The 17,203-nt window shown below is 50.5% G+C and overlaps 1 protein-coding gene across 1 annotated transcript in view; it reads right to left on the bottom strand.

Annotated features, from left to right (window-relative positions):
* MYO1A (myosin IA) overlaps positions 1-9,784 on the bottom strand; it is a 28,873-nt gene extending 19,089 nt beyond the window's left edge. The window contains exons 1-11 of the mRNA XM_004601942.2: positions 9,654-9,784; positions 9,430-9,545; positions 8,651-8,745; positions 8,419-8,523; positions 7,971-8,017; positions 7,781-7,844; positions 6,985-7,083; positions 2,731-2,834; positions 2,457-2,604; positions 994-1,112; positions 829-915 (exon numbers count right to left, since the gene is read on the bottom strand). Coding sequence (XP_004601999.2) covers positions 829-915; positions 994-1,112; positions 2,457-2,604; positions 2,731-2,834; positions 6,985-7,083; positions 7,781-7,844; positions 7,971-8,017; positions 8,419-8,523; positions 8,651-8,745; positions 9,430-9,545; positions 9,654-9,767 — 1,098 coding nt within the window. The 5' untranslated portion in view covers positions 9,768-9,784. The remainder of the gene's footprint in view (positions 1-828; positions 916-993; positions 1,113-2,456; positions 2,605-2,730; positions 2,835-6,984; positions 7,084-7,780; positions 7,845-7,970; positions 8,018-8,418; positions 8,524-8,650; positions 8,746-9,429; positions 9,546-9,653) is intronic.
* Between the last annotated feature and the right edge of the window lie 7,419 nt (positions 9,785-17,203).

Genomic DNA, 17,203 nt, shown 5'->3' with positions numbered 1-17,203 from the left:
TTAAACCTGAAAGCTTTGTAACTTTTGTCACGGTGATTCAATAAAACAAAAATTTAAAAAATATATAAAAATATACTAAAGTGTGTGTATGTGTGTGTATATGTGCGTGTGTGTGTGTGTATGTGGTCCTGAGGGTTGAACCTAGGGTCTTTGTCATGCAAGGCAAGCATTCTACCACTGAGCTATATCACCAACCCAACTGCAACAACAATAAAAAGACGAAACAGGAGAAAAATAATGTTGTAAAGATTATTTGTTGAAGCTGGAGCAACAGTGCAGAAGGTAGAGTGCTTGCCTTGCATATGGCTGACCTGGGTTCATCCCATATGGTCCTCCAAGCACCCCCAGGAGGAATTCCTAAGTGCAGAGCCAGGAGTAACCCCAGAGCATCTCTGTGTGTGGTCCAAAAACATACAATTTGTGAAATTGAAAAACCACATAGTCCCTTTATTTGTATCCAAATAGTTGAATTCAAAAACAGTAATGTTTCCACCAAAACACATTTTTGGGGGCCAGAGAGATAGTTGGGTTAAGGTGCTTGCCTTGCAAACAGCCTGCTTGATTTTAATCCCTGTCACCCCCATATGGTCCCCTGAGCACCACCAGGAATTATCCCTGAGCACAGAAACAGGAGTAAGGCCTGAGCATAACCAGGTGTGGCCAGAAAAAAAGCAAGCCACGACAACAAACCCCACACTATTGCAAAGAACTCTACCTGATGCTTCAACCTCCAGAGCTTATCTCAGAACCCAAGGAATGGGTCCAGGGACCAGAACAGGAACGGTAAGGTGGGCCAGATGTCGTGGGCGGGAGAAGGCAGTTTCTCACCTTGATGCTGTCATTGATCCGATTCACTATCCAGTTGAAAAGGCGGCTGTAGATGTTCTTCGCCAGAGCGTCCCGAGCATACTGGGCCTGCGGGATCAGGCCCAGCGGTCAGTGCTGAGACCACCACACAGACGCCAGGTCAGCCCCCCTCCGAGGATCCCTTACCTGGATGACGTTCAGAGTAGAGACCACCTGCTCTTTAGCTGTTTTCATGGTCCTTGAGCACAGAGCTTTCTCAATCACATCTGAGCTCAGACCTACTAGCTCTCCGATCTCCCGGACACCTGGTGATACGGAAATACAACGTGACTTAATATCTCTCTCTCCTCTCTCTCTCCTCTCCTCTCACTCTCTCCTCTCTCTTCTCTCTCTCCTCTCTCTCCTCTCCTCTCTCCTCTCCCCTCTCCTCTCCTCTCTCACCCCTCTCTCTCCTTTCTCTCCCCTCCTCTATCTCTCCCCTCCTCTCTCTCCTCTCTCTCCCCTCTCTCCTCTCTCCTTTCTCTCCCCTCCTCTCTCTCCCCCTCTCTCCTCTCTCCCCTCTCTCTTCTCTCTCCTCTCTCTCTCTTCTCCCTTCTCTCTCCTCTCTCCCCTCTCTCTCCTCTCTCCCCTCTCTCTCCTTTCTTCTTCCTCTCTCCTCTCTCCTCTCTCTTCTCTCTCCTCTCTCCTCTCCTCTCTCCTTTCTCTCATCTCTCTCCCCTCTCTCCTCTCTCTCTTCTCCCTTCTCTCTCCTCTCTCCCCTCTCTCCTTTCTTCTTCCTCTCCTCTCTCTCCTCTCTTCTCTCTCCTCTCTCCTCTCCTCTCTCCTTTCTCTCATCTCTCTCCCCTCTCTCCTCTCTCTCTTCTCCCTTCTCTTCCTCTCTCTCCTCTCCTCTTCTCTCTCCTCTCTCCCCCCTTTCTCCTCTCTCCCCTCCTCTATCTCTCCTCTCCTCTCCTCTCCTCTCCTCTCCTCTCCTCTCCTCTCCTCTCCTCTCCTCTCCTCTCTCTCCTCTGCTCTTTCTCTCCTCTCTCCCCTCTCCCCTCTCTCCTCTCTCTCCTCTTCTCTCTCTCCTCTGTCTCCTCTCTCCCCTCTCCCCTCTCCTCTCCCCCTCCCCTCCCCCTCTCCTCTCTCTCTCCTCCTCCTCTCCCCTCTCCTCTCCTCTTTTCTCTCTCCTCTTATCTGTTCTCTTCTCTCTCCCCTCTCTCTTCTCTCTCCTCTCTTCTCTCTCTCTCCCCTCTCTCCTCTCCTCGCTCTACTCCCCTCGCTCTGCCCCTCCCCCCCAACCTCTCTCTCTCCCTTGCATCTCATCCTGGTCTTGGTTCTGGCCCTGATGGAAATTCTTCAGGGGAGAGAGAGAAAAGGGAGACCGGGGAATTTTAGATGCATGATCTACTTTACGGGAGAAGCTTAGGAAACAGGTGTGATTGTTTCATGTTATATGGCATTCACGGAGACGCCAAGAAGTTCCAGAATCTAGACCTCTCAAAATTTAAAGCTTCATTCCAAGACTGGGAATTCCCAGGGAACGTGTTTTAGGAACTCAAGAGCAAACAGATTCTGGAGAGGGTGGAAGACCAGAGGTTGCGGGAGGCTCCGGGTACCAGATTTGGGTGGGAGTGGGGTGGGGGGGCGTTCTTCAGGGTGATACAGACCTTTGCCATTAGAGATGCCACTCGCTGAGATCCCGTTGGCTTGGAACTCCCCGACCAGCTCCACATTGCCCAGTTTCAACACCACAGCCGTCACCTCCAGCACCCAGCGAACCTCCTCCTCTGTGAACCCAATCACGGCCATGGCATTCTTAGGAGAGAGCAGAAAGCAAACACTGACCTGCGGGGGCCAGAGCAACCCCTCTTTCCTCCAAGCCAGAACCTGTGCGGGGTGAGTGGCCTGAAGGCTCAAGCCCACGTGCCCGCTGGTGCCCACCTTCACAGCCTTAAAGTTGGAGGCATCGTCCATGCCGGCCACTTTGGACACTTCCTTGTTCAGATAGGTGTAGCCACTCACGTCCTGCTCCAGCTTCAGGGCCTCTGTGAGGGCCAGAGTGAGGGGAAGAGGGTGGAGATGTGAGTAACCCGGACCCGCAGCCTGAGCCCTCTAAGGCCTTGCCCTGGGTTGGTGCTTTTGCTTTCTCAAAGGAGTTTTTCGTTTGTTTTTTATTTTTTAAGTCTTTTGCTGCCTCTTTGGTTTTAGGACCCTTCATTCCTGTGAAAATAGACTGAAAAACCCTGGGTGGCAGGGGGGCACGCCCAGCAGTGCTCAGGGGTTATTCCCCACTCTGCACTTACTCCTGGAATTACTCCGGAATTACTCCTGGCGGTGCTAAGGGAACCAGATGGGATCACGATCACGATCACGATAATCACCAATTTCTCGGGCTCGGTAACATCTCATTTCGTCCTTTCCCTGAGATCTTAGAAGTCTATCTCAACTCGGCCCTCCCAACAATGTTGCACTGGGGGCTCTTCAGGGTCAGGGGAATGAGATCCAGCTTGTTACTGGATTTTGCATATGAATACACCATGGGAAGCTTGCAAGGCTGTCCCATGTGGGCAGGAAACCAGATGATATACTGGGGATCAAATCTGGGTTGGCTGCACAGAAGGCAAGTTCCCTACCTGCTGTACTATCTCTCCAGCCCCTAACAGAATAAAAATTTAAGTAGTATTTAGGGCCTATGTATTTACAATTTATTCACTGTATCACGTCATCCCATTGCTCATCGATTTGCTCGAGCCGGCACCAGTAACATCTCCATTGTGAGACTTGGTACTGTTTTTGGCATATCGAATACACCACAGGGAGCTTGCCAGGTTCTGCCATGTGGGCGAGATACTGTCAGTAGCTTGCACTGCGGGTAGGGCATCTGCCTTGCATGCAGCTGACCTGGGTTCAATTCCTCCATCCTTCTCGAAGAGCCCAGCAAGTTACAATTTATTATGAATGATAAATTGAAGGAAAAGCCTCCCTCTACTCTACTCTCCAACCTCAGGGTTCTGTTTAGAACAGACAAATGAACCTTTCATTTCACTCAGATTTCAGTGGCTCTGGGAGAATAAAGATGAAGAAAGAGAGGCTGAAGTGATAGCACAGCGGGGAGGGCGTTTGCCTTGCACACAGCCAACCCAGGTTCGATTCCCAGCATCCCATAGGGTTCCCTGAGCACCGCCAGGAGAAATTCCTGAGTGCAGAGCCAGGAGTAACCACTGTGCATCGCTGGGTGTAACCCAACAAGAAAAAAATAAGATGAAGAAAGAAAGGTGGGTACTCACCCAGCAGCCCTAACACCTAGCCCTTTGCTGGTTGACTGATCATAATTTGTTCAATGAGCACCAATAAAATGGTAGGTACTTCCTGGTTCTGCCTTTGTTCTCCTGGAAGGTTTTCTCTGACCTGAATTGAACCAAATGGTTCTCCTGTCTTCACCCACAGTGAATCTCACTCCCAGCCCTAATCACATGGACAGGTTTATCAGTCTCTGTCTCCCACACAGATGAATAAGCAGTGTTGGGGGCTGACCTTTTTCAGGGTGTGACCACATCTAGCAGTGCTCAGGGGACCCTATAGTGCCAGGAATCAAACTTGGGGCTCTTGCATTCAGGACTATTTGTTTTGTGTTGGAGCCACACCCAGCAATGTTCAAAGCTTACTTCTGGATCGATACTCAGGAATTACTCCTGGCAGTGCTTGAGCGACCATGTGAGGTGCTGGGGATCAAACCTGGGTCAGCCATATGCAAGATAAGCATCCTCCATGCAGTACTATTGCTCTGGCCCAGAAACAATTATTTATTGTTGTATTTTTTATTTGGGTCACTCCTGGAGATGCACAGGGATTACTCTTGCCTCTGCACTCAGGAATTACTGCTGGCAATGCTCAGGGAACTATGGGATGCCGGGGATCAAACCTGGGTCGGCCACATGCAAGGCAAACGCCCTACCCACTACACTATGACCCCAGCCCCTACGCACAATTTTTTAAGACACAATACTTTTATTTAGAAACAATGTAGGGGAGAAATTGTGTAGCTTCTCTCTTGAACCCCATAAAGCAAAATAAGTTACACACCCCAAGTTGGGATGTGGGTAATCTCTGAAATGGAATGCACAGTAAGAAAAAAGGGGAAGAAGTCTCGGGTCCAGAATCAAGGGGCACAGGCAACACCCAGGATGGTTCGAGCCTGGGGATAGTTTTTTATCTTTATATTCTGTGTGCCTGGCTAGCCTAAAGAACATGTTTTGTTTTTTCGCTTTTGGGGGTCACACCCGGCATTGCACAGGGGTTACTCCTGGCATTGCACAGGGGTTACTCCTGGCTCATGCACTCAGGAATTACTGCTGGCGGTGCTTGGAAGACCATATGGGATGCTGGGAATTGAACCCAGGTTGGCCACGTGCAAAGCAAACACCCTTCCTGCTGTGCTAGTGCTCCAGCCCCAAGAACGTGTTTTTAAGTAAAAGTATCAAGTAAATGATCAAAGCTTTTCCCCTGAACTAGAAGGGCATGAGTTAATCATGGAGTTTGAGGGAGATCCACGAGCTGTTATTCAAAGCACCCGGGAACCAGGAAGTGCCCCCCACTCCAGAGTTTAATGGCAGCTTCCCCTGAGACACGAATTTTGAAGCCGCATGAAAGAGATCTGTCTGGACTGAGAATGAGTCAGAAAGGAGTTGGGATGATGACACCACTGACGCCCTAGCTGATCACAGCCTACACCAGTGGATGACAGAACCAGCCACAGGCAGTAGAGCCTGTGATTCAGACAAATTGGAAACTGCCAAGACTATTAAGCCAGGAGGGAACACAGAACCTCTTGAGCCACAGTTTCCTGGAAGGGGGAAAGAGAAAAGCACAGCCCCCGTATCAAGTAACCGGAAGCCAAGGGACAGGTCCTTGCGGGGCAGACCCACAGCGTCCACAGCGAGAGTAGGGAGCTGAGAGGTCAACTCTGGCAGGACCGGAAGTCCTGCAAGTCCCTGCAATGCTACCAGAGCTCCCATGGGCCAGTCCAGCATTTCATGGGACTATTCCTGGTATGAGCCCGTGAGCTACACACCTCTATCCTCACAGTCACCAACACAGGTTTGTTGTTGTTGTGTTTTTTCCTTTTTCTTCTGGTCCTCAGGATTCAAACCAGGGCCTCTCACATGCAAGGCAAATGCTCTACCTCTGAGCCACATGCTGCCCTTCACAGAGCAGTTGGCACTCATACTGCTATTATTGTCAGGTATTTATTCACACATCTGCCATCCCAGGAATCCTAGAAGGCTAAGTTCTTTGAGGGCAAGACTGTCTTTATCATTGTTGTACCCCTAAGGGTAACATGTGCCAAGTGATAGTAGGCATTCAACCTACGAATGGAGCCTCCGTTAAACTACATAAGAAGAGGGTCTTAGAGATGGTACAGAAGTTAAGGTACATGCCTTCAATGTGGAAAACCCCATTTTTATCCCTGGCACTGCACTGTCCCCCAAACATCACCAGGTACATTTCTGGGGGCTCCTGAGCATCTCTGGGGTGGCCAGGTGACCCCTCACACCACAGGGCTTGAACATCACTGCATCCTCAAGTCCTCACATCAGAAAGCTGCCTCAGTTGGCCAAGAATCACTGGGAGAGGCCCCAAAGCCTCCTGAGCACTGGAGGAAAGGGGTTAAAAAAAAATGGGAAAAAAACTGGGGCTGGAGTCATAGCACAGCAAGTAGGGCGTTTGCCTTGCACGTGGCCAACCTGGGTTCAATCCCCGGCATCCCATATGGTCCCCCAAGCACCGCCAGGAGTAATTCCTGAGTGCAAAGCCAGGAGTAACCCCTGAGCAATGCTGGGTGTGACCCCAAAATTTTTTTTAAAAAGCACTAAAGAAGGGAAAACTATGAAGAATATTGAAGTTGAGGCAAATGCAGACCCAGGGAAATTTCAAGTAGAGCTCTGAAAGTTCTCAAACACTTGTAACTTTCTACCTAATCTGCTGAGCTATTGATAGTTTCTTCAATTGAAGATCAGGCAGTAGATGGAAATCAGGTTTCCATTTCTAAGGCAGCTTGCAAAAAAGAGGAGCACAGGCGGGGCGGAACATGACAGCAATGAAGGGGAAAACGAAATTTAATTTGGGCAAAGAGAAACTCGGGAAACTAGGGTGTGAGGGATTGAGGTTCTACCGTGTGTCTTGACGGGCACGTACTTAGCAGTTGTGCGTCAGCTCCCGCCAGTATCTGGTAGAAGATGTGGAAGTTCCTTTCTCCTTTGAGCTGCTTCACCACGCGGGATTTCTCAAGCAGATCTAGCAGAGTAAAAAAATTACATCCCAGGGGCTGGAGTGATAGCACAGCGGGTAGGGCGTTTGCCTTGCACGCGGCCGACCCGGGTTCGAATCCCAGCATCCCATATGGTCCCCTGAGCACCGCCAGGGTGATTCCTGAGTGCATGAGCCAGGAGTGACCCCTGTGCATCGCCGGGTGTGACCCAAAAAGCAAAAAAAAAAAAAAAAAATTACATCCCAGGGGCTGGAGCGATAGCACAGCAGGGAGGGCGTTTGCCTTGCACGCGGCCAACCCGGGTTTGATTCCCAGCATCCCATAGGGTCCCCTGAGCACCGCCAGGGGTAATTCCTAAGTGCAGAGCCAGGAGGAACCCCTGTGCATTGCTGGGTGTGACCCAAAAAAAAAATTACATCCCAACAGGGCTAGAAACGAACCTGAGTGTCAGAGAGCTTGTGTTGCATGTATGAGGCCTGGGGTTTAATCTCCCAGGAACTCCATCCCCCCGAAAAAAAATGAAAAAAAGAATATCTGGAGGACTTGAGGGATATTTCCACGTCCCTCTAAGCCCCTTCCTCCCAGGTATCCCTCAAGGCGGGGGGTGGTGGGGGAGTCTGGAAACAAATATTCCTTCTTCCCTCAAGAGCAGATTGGCACCAAGGGACAGAGCGTGGGGCGGGTAGAGAAGAGGGGTGGCACGCAGAACGGGGAGACACGTACAGTTTGTGATGACACCACCAAGCGGGGATCCCTTGAAGTCAAACTCGACATCCATATACTTTCCCTACAGAGACCAGAGAGAGACACTTTTCTTCCTCCTCTTCTCAGGAATCGGGGTGGGGGGGGGATATGGGGGGTGCCCTCAAGGCCCCACACCGGCTCCTCCCAGGCTGGGGAGAGGTTTACTCACAAATCGAGAGGAATTGTTGTTGCGGATGGTCTTGGCATTACCAAAAGCTGCAGAAGTGGGGGGTGGGGGGTGAAGCAGTGAGAAAAGAGGGAGTCCAGGGGCTGGAGCAATAGCACAGTGGGTAGGGCGTTTGCCTTGCATGTAGCCGACCAGGGTTCGATTCCCAGCATCCCATATGGTCCCCCAAGCACTGCCAGGAGTAATTCCTGAGTGCATGAGCCAGGAGTGACCCCTGTGCATCGCCGGGTGTGACCCAAAAAGCAAAAAAAAAAAAAAAAAAGGGAGTCCAGAAACAGCGTGGGGGCGGGGAGGGTCTACAATCACTGTGCCCACCGCTGATTTCTCAGGGAAGAGGCGCAATGGGTGTTTGGAACCTGGGGAAGGGGTCAGGGCTGAGGGTCTGGGGTCAGCGGGTGCGGTCGGAGAGTGCAGAGACACCAGTCCTCACCCTCCAGCACGGGGTTTGACTGCAGCAGCTGCTCCTTCACAGAATTCACCTGCTCCCCTTTCTCACAGACGGCCGCCACGTAAGACATCACCAGCTTACTCGCCTCTGTGCAGAAGAAACCCTCCCATGAGAGCCCGGCACCTCGGGACCCCTTAGCCCAGTCAGGAGAGCTGGGAAGGAACTCCCGAGAGCAGGAGCAGCAGCGAGTTCCAGCAGCGGCCAGGCGCCTCACCTGTCTTCCCGGCTCCACTCTCGCCCGTGATGAGGATGCACTGGTCTCGGTCCCGGTCCCTCAGTGACTGATAGGCCATGTTTGCCAATGCGTAGCTGGTGGGGAGCAGTGAAGTGAAGAACCAAGCGGGGTCAATATTAGACACTTCGGGGCTGGAGCAATAGCACAGAGGGTGGGGCGTTTGCCTTGCATGCGGCCGACCCGGGTTCAATTCCCAGCATCCCATATAGTCCCCTGAGCACCGCCAGGAGTAATTCCTGAGTGCAGAGCCAGGAGTAACCCCTGTGCATTGCCAGGTGTGACCCAAAAAGAAAAATAATAAGAAAAATATATTAGACGCTTCATGTCACTCAAGGGCTGGAGTGATAGCACAGCGGTAGGGCCTTCGCCTTTCACCTGGCCGACCCGTGTTCAATTCCTCCACCCCTCTTGAAGAGCCCGGCAAGCTACCGAGAGTATCCCGCCTGCATGGCAGAGCCTGGCAAGCTACCCGTGGCGTATTGGATATGCCAAAAACAGTAACAATAAGTCTCTCAATGAGAGACATTACTGGTGCCCGCTCAAACAAATCGATGAGCAACAGGATGACAGTGACAGTGACAGTATCACTCAAGCCCCAGCCCCCCTCCCAAGAGAACAGACTTCAGTCGAGGCAGCCAGTGAGGGGTACAGGAGGAAGTAGGAGTGGAAGAAACTCCGTGCAAGGAAAGAAGAGAGGAAACAAGATGCCTCGGCATCCAAAGCTGGTCCTCACAGCCTCTCGGCATCCCTCTACTCACATATGGGGCTTTAGCTCATAGAAGGTACAATCCCGGTACTGGACAATGAACTCTGGGCCATAGATGGGCAGCTGCTGGTAGGGATTCACAGAGATGAGCACACTCCCGATGTAAGTCTGGAGGGAGGGAAGAAGGTGAGCGGAGCCTGAGCGGGGTGGGGGCTGGGGAGAGCAGGCGCACACTGACCCCCACTCCCACAGCCAGGGCCACCCCGGAGCACTCACGTAAATCTCCTTGTTCTCGTAGCGCAGCTTGAGGTTCTTGAGCAGAGACTCCTCGGCCAGGGGTTCCAGGAGGACAAGGTCCTCCATCCCCACAGAACGTTCCAGGAGGGTCATGTTCAGAGGCGCCCCGGAGGCTGAGAATAAAGGGCGAGGGGCGGTGCTGGTGTCTGTTCCACTGTAGGGGCCAGCCACTGCAGGGAGACGGACAGGAGGACCTTGACACCTTCCTGTCCTGGTCCAGGCCTCGAGAGCTGCCTTCTCCTGCTCAGGAGAAGCTGAGAACTAGCCCAGTTCGCGGGGGAGACGGGACACCCGGGAGGAGGCAGGGGACCCTCTGCTCCCGCGTTGTGGGGGTGGGATGGGGACAGGACCACTGCTTCTGAGCAGTGGTGGAAAAGGTGCCCAGGTGTCCTTGCAGGAGAGAGAGAGGAGCGGGTCAGCAATGTTCGCCCCCCCCCTTTTTCCTGTCCACTCCCACAGCCCGTCTCAGTGGCCGCCCACCCACAGCTAGAGCAAAAGCTAGGGAAGTTCCTCGTCCCCTCTCATCCATCAGTGGGGACTGGGTCGGGCGAGCTGAGACATAGACACTCCTCCACGAAAGAATGGGAACATCTCATAGAAAATGATGGCGGGAGCCAAAGCAATAGTAGAGCAGGTTGGGCATCTGGCTGACCTGGGTTCGATCCCCCGGTGTCCCACCTGGTCCCCTAAGCACCGCCAGGAATGATTCCTGAGTGCATGCAGAGCCAGGAGTAAACCCTGAGCACTGCTAGGTATGCCCTCCCTCCCCACAAAAGGAAAGAAAATTATAGCAAAGGAGAAATAGCACAGCGGGTAGGGCATTTGCCTTGCACGCGGCCGACCTGGGTTCGATTCCCAGCATCCCATAGGGTCCCCTGAGCACTGACAGGGAGTAATTCCTGAGTGCAGAGCCAGGAGTAACCCCTGTGCATCGCCGGGTGTGACCCAAAAAAAAGAAAAAAAAAAGAAAATTATAGCAAGTTTCCTTTCCCCAGAAAGCAAGTAGCAACCCAAACCTTTGGCTGGGCCTGCACATTTATTCCCATTTTTCTCTCTCATTTTTACACCCATTCCCATAAACTGACATGGACTCTGGCCCGGAGAGACACACCCAGATCTTTATTCCCTGGCGGGGGAGACAAGGAGAGGGGCAGGGACCATGGTAGGGCTGGGTCCCCACGCAGCCGACACATGGCAGGTGAGGCCGGGAGGAAGCCAGCCTTCCTCGGTCTCTCCTGGGGGACTGTGCAGGCGAGGTGGCCCCAACAGGACTGCTAGTACAATGGTCACAGCCCCGCCCTGCCAGGAACGAAAGAGCCAAAGAGCCCTTTCCTCCTCTCCTGCAAACAACCTGGGGTGTTAGGGGAGCGGGAGTGGAAGGCTGGCCAGGAAGGGGCTTCCTGATTGCCCCTTCGTTTGGCTTTCCCCAAATCCCAGGAAATGAGAGTCTTTGTCAGTTCCCAGAAGGCTCCATCTGAGAGAGCATTAGGAAGGATGATGACAGTGGTATCCAGCGGGCTCACCGCAACCTGCAGGGGTCTGAACACGTTGCATACAACTCACTCCCTGCAAATTCCAGGGGGTACAATCATTACCTCACACCTTCTGTGTTTCTTTTTTTCAAGTAACTTGACAGGGGAGGGTGAGACGCAGAAGCAAGGGGAGGAGAAGGCATCTTCTTTGGATTTGGATCGGAAAGAGTGGGAATGTGATTAGCAGCAATGTAGGGAGGAGGGGGAAGGATGTTGGCCCCAGGGAGAACACCCCAAAATGTGAAAAGAGCAACCGTAGTAGGTCAAGGTAGGACTTACCCAACACTGGAACTAGGGTCTGACTTCAGTGTCCCTTGCAGAGAGATGGATGAAATCTCAATTTGACCAGAAGGGGGGTACGGGGTCCCAGGCCCCAAGGGTGCCGAGTGCGGGAGTTAGGGGGAGCTGTCCATGGTGTTGGGAGCCAGCAAAGGGGCTGTCCTCCTCTTGCCAGTGTCCTCTCTTCTGACCCTTCTCTGAGCTGCTTTCTCCGGCGTGGGCTCCCTGTGTCAGTCAAGCCAGGAAAGGCCAGAGACAGCTGCTCAGCACAAAGTCCGAGGCTGTTTCTGCCGAGGGTGTGGCTCACTTAACCCTTCCTGGGCCAGCAGCTCCAGAGACAGACACTGTCCCATCACCAGGAGCCTCCTCTCAGTGGGAAAGGATCTGCTTGGTCTAAGGTGCCCGCTCGAGCAAATCGATGAGCCACGGGATGACAGTGATAGGGTGACACAGTGAAGCTGAGGGACTTACGTAGAGTTCCTGCTCCGTCCCCCTCCCCAAAAAAGAAGGTTGGACAGGACAACAGGAGTGGAGTTTACAGCCAAGTAAAAGCTAGAAATTTGCTCCAAGAGGAAAAGGGGCTGGGGTATCCTCCGAGCAAAGAAACGGACACTTCCCCCAACCCTCACTTAGTAGAAATCTGAAGCGATTCATGATTATTACTATGGAAATTAAGCAGGTCAAACTCCCAAAGTCCTCTCCACTTTCCTTTCCCATAAATCTGACCCTGATTGATCTTTGGTCTGTCTACTTGCAGCTAGTAATAGCATCTGGCATTTTTTTGGACCTCGGTTTCATTGACCTCCCACCCAATCCTCTCACTGAACCATACTGCCCTCAGAGGAGACAGCACATCGGCTCACTCCGCTAAAAAGCAACGCTAGGAGAAAGCTCAGATAAGGCTCTGAGGGCTTGCTAAAAGGGCCGAGTTCACACACAACCCATGGCAGAAGCGCGACTTCCTGATCCTCCATCACCCAAAGGGTCCAACCCAACTACCATTTAATCTTCGGCATGAGCAAGCTAAGAAAGCCCTGAGAAGGGGCTGGAGCAATAGCACAGCGGGGAGGGCGTTTGCCTTGCACTCGGCCGACCCGGGTTCGATTTCCAGCATCCCGTAGGGTCCCCTGAGCACCTCCAGGGGTGATTCCTGAGTGCAGAGCCAGGAGTAACCCCTGTGCATTGCCAGGTGTGACTCAAAAAGAAAAAAAAGAAAAGAAAAGAAAAGAAAAGCACCTGAGAAGAGAGAGATTGAAGGGGAATGCCCTGCCACAGAGGTGGGGGAGGGGGAGGGGGAACGGGGTGGGGATGGTGGGAGGGATGTTGGGACATCCCAAATGGGCACTGGTGGAGGGATGGATACTTGACCACTGTATGACTGAAATGTAAGCACGGAAGTTTGTAAGTCTGTAACTGTACCTCACGGGGATTCACTAATTTTAAAAATTTAAAAAAAAAAAAGCACCTGAGAGTCTTTCCTAGGCACTAGCCTTGCCTCCAATAGATAAACAGCTTAGAAAATCCTGTTTTCCAGGAAAATTCCTAAACAGAAGACTCCTTCTGCCCACCATCCCCTCTCCCAGGCATGTGCATACAGAGAATTAGGTAATCATAGCCACTTAGTTCACTTAGCTGAACATAATAGAGACTCAATTCTTCAACTCCCAGCATCGCTTGGTTCAAGGTCCAAACTCATTGCTCTCTGAGAAGCAGTCTGCATAAACCTATCCCATCAGCAATTCCATTATCAAGCTCTCCTTACATGATTTATTGATCTACTTTATATATATATATATATATATATATATATATATATATATACACATTTGAAGGGGGGGAAAGGCAAGGAAAAGAGAGAATGCTAAATGGATAGGACATCAGAACATAACCCTCCATGTAGGCATAGCAGTTCTCAGGGTCAGAGGCACAAATTATAGGGTTTTTTTTTTTTTCACGGTTAAGGAAATAGATCTAGAAAAACCACTTCCAGGATCTTACTGCAGCAATCCTAGCAGAGCTGGGATGGGAACTCAGGTCTGCTGTTCTCCAGGGGCAGGGGAATCTCCAACTGCCTACAACTTTGTGATTTATGTGTGTGCCTACTCAGTCTCTCAGCCAGTACCCACTACACTTCCTGTGAGAGATGCAACTCTAACTGAACACAGGCTTAGAAACAATGGCATGAATATGTTTAAACTGGGTCACCCAGTACCCTTGATTTGTCTGAGGCCCAGGGTGAGTCTCTGAACTTGAGAATGAGTGTTAAGACCAGGAATGAGTGGGCCAGCCTAAATCAAGAAGATATAATGGGGCCGGAGCAATAGCACAGTGGATAGGGCGTTTGCCTTGCACGCGGCTGAACTGGGTTCGATCCCCGGCATCCCATATGGTCCCCCAAGAACCGCCAGGAGTAATTCCTGAGTGCAGAGCCAGGAATAACTCCTGAGCATCGCTGGGTGTGACCCAAAAAGCAAAAAAAAAAAAAAAAAAGAAGATATAAAACACAGTTCCGAGTCAGCTGGGATTTCAAAACCTGTCAAAGCACCCCCCAAGGGAGGAAGAGGCATTATGGGGTGGGACTATGACCGCCTGCTACCCAGGAAAAACTGCAGCTGGACGGGTAGGGCATTTGCCGACCTGGGTTTGATTCCCAGCATCCCATATGGTCCCCTGAGCACCGCCAGAAGTAATTCCTGAGCACAGAGCCAGGAGTAACCCCTTTGCATCGCCAGGTGTGACCCAAAAAGCAAAAAAAAAAAAAAAAAATTGCAGCTGGAGTATCTTAACCTTCCTCCACCCTAATTTAAAAAAAAAAAAACACCTTTTCTCTAGTAAAATTTTTAGTCTGTGTAATGGATGTGGGGAACGTTTAGGGGTGGTGGAACACCTCTAAATTATGACTGTGGTGGTGACTGGTGGTACAACCATCCCCCATTTATCAGAAGTCAAAAAAAAAATTGGGAGCACACTCAGCAGTGCTTAATGCTTACTTCTGGGTCTGTGCTCAGATATCACTCGTGGCAGACTCAGGGAACTACATGGGATGCCAGGGATCAAACTTGGGTTGGTCACATGCAAGACAAGCGCCCTACTTGCTGTACTGTCTCTCTGGCGCCAAGTCAGCAATATTTAAAACTGGTGAATTTTATTGTATGTAAATTATACCCAATAAAACTGGAAGAAAAAAAAACGGACTAGTCCTTCAGTACCTACTCTGATAAAAGTTGAAAGGGCAACAGGCTGATAAAACCAGTTCACACTCATTAGTTCTCCCAGGAATAGTCACTTAATGTTTTCTGTGGTGTTGCTGTTGGGGCATCACACACACGAAGCAAGTACTCTACCACTGAGCCACACACCCAGTCCTTCTATGTTGGTGTTAGCTGTGGGGGCCACATTTGGTCGTGCTCAGGGGTCATGCAGTGCCAGGGATCGAACTCATGGCTTCTCACATGCAAAGCATGTGCTCTACCACTTCAGTCATATCCCTGACTCTCAATACTCACTTTTTGTTGTTGTTTTGGGGCCACACCCAGTGGTACTCAGGGCTTACTTCTGGTTCTGCACTAGTTTGCTCCTGGCAGTGCTCGGGGAATGTTTGTGGAATCAGGGATCAAACCCAGGTTGATCATGTGCAAAGCAAGCGCCCTACCCACTGTACTATCCCTGTCCCCAATACTCACTTTTTAATAGATGTTACTGAACATGAACACAGATGTTTTCAGATATGGCAGATTAGTGGGGAAGATAGTGGTAGAGTCTTTCTTTCCTCTTTTTGGTCACACATAGTGGTGCTCAGGAGCTACTCTCAGCAGCCCCCAGCAGACTAGGGGGACCATGAGGACTGAAGCAGCGCTCCCATATGCAAAGCATGTGCCCCTCTTTGAGTTATCTCCCCGGCCCCAGGGGGGCTCCCTGACTTCCACAAATCATATTGTATCATTAGAAACAACACAACACAGCTCTCAAGCATTTACTAGGATGTTCCAGGACACGAGCAAAGTGGTTTTCATTCTTCCTCGTCAAATTGAGATCCGCAAAGCAGCAGCATCTGAAACATCTGGAAACAATAGAAATGCAGAATCTTGGGCCCCAACCTAGACTTACTGAATCAAGTATGAATTTTCACAAATTCCCCTGATGAGAATTCTTCTGCGTGCTGAGGTTATATTTCTGATTAATACATTTTGTGTGTGTGTGGGTCATTCCCAGTGGTACTTAGCATTCCCAGAGCAGTGCTCAAGGGAATACATGATCCAGGGACTGAATCCACAGCTCCCAAGTGCAAAGAACATGCTCCCCAGTCCGCCCAGTAAGATCTGAGAACAGCTTAATACACTAATTCTTACTAAAGCCCTATGATGTAGCAAAACTTTTATTTGTATGGGGTATACTCAGCAGCACACAGGGCTTACTCCTGGTTCTGGCAGTGTTCGAGAGACCATACGTGATGCCAGGGATTGAAACAGGCTTCATCATGTGCAAGGAGGCAAGCACCTTAACCCCTGTATGACCGACCACCCAAGCCCCAAAAAACTCTTATGAGGTAGCACACCTAACTTTGTTAGGTGTTTTTAATGATTCAACCATTAGTATCTTAAGTTTTTATTAATCCAACCATTAATTATCACCTATATTTATTACCTAGTAACTTATAAAGGGAGATCAAAAGATTATATTAATACAATCTTTTCATTAATACACATTAATAAACATAAGTTTCATTATGCTTTTCATTAATATACATTAATAAACATAAATTTACTATGGTCCTTCCTTTTTAACTACCTTCAAAAACTGGACATGAAATTTCTTAGAATTTAAATAACTGAGTAGAGACAGGTACAGATTTAATGCAAATGCTACAATGATACCCAGAATAAAGAAAATAGTTAAAACAAAAAGTAGTCTCTACTGCATAAGCTACACACAACTTAAGTTTTTATTCCATGGTTCCTAATGCTCACCACAGCTCTGTTCCTCTGCCACCTGCACAAAGCTCTTGGCAGGCATCTCACTGCTGGATCCACAGGTCTTCTTATCCCAGTGGAAAAGCAAGAGAGCGAGGCCAGAGACAGTACAGGGGTGAAAACACTTGCCTTGCATGCTGCCGAACCCCTGGCACTTCATGGGCCCCCAGGAGACACTACCCATCCCAGCACAGGGCCAAGAAGTAACCTCCACACACTCCCGCCCCCACACAGACTGGGCCCAGGAGATAGAACAGGGCCCCAAACGCCATCAGATAGAGCCCTGGAGGTGTCTGGGCACTGCTAGGTGTATCCCTGGAGGCCCCCTGAGCACATCGTTGCCCGGAGAGGGCCCAGCACTACCTGGGCAACACCGCATCGTGGGGCCCTAGCACTGAACTGTCTGCCCAGATATCACTGGCAATAGCCCAGGCCACCTGATCACTGCTTGGGAGAAGCCCCGAAAGGAAAAGGGAAAAGAGTGGAGTTCCTGAACTAGGAACTAAACCTACGTATTCTTTTCTTGAGACAGTACATGGTATCACCTGCTATTCCCGAGATACCCCTTAGAGAGCTGGCATCCTGGAAAATCAGTCAGGCCAGAGAAGGATTTAGACCAAGACAGACCCGGGATGGAAGGCAGTGTTAAAGAAAAACAGGAAACTAGACAACACACAAAGCAGAATATTAGCGAATGAAAACTGAGGAGCTAATTGACGACCACCTACAAACGAGGGCTCCAAACAAG

Source organism: Sorex araneus, chromosome 2 (assembly GCF_027595985.1).
Source record: "Sorex araneus isolate mSorAra2 chromosome 2, mSorAra2.pri, whole genome shotgun sequence".
In the NCBI taxonomy this organism is placed as follows: Eukaryota; Metazoa; Chordata; class Mammalia; order Eulipotyphla; family Soricidae; genus Sorex; species Sorex araneus.
The sequence above is the reverse complement of the archived record's forward strand: the minus strand, read 5'-3'. Positions and strand labels throughout refer to the sequence as shown.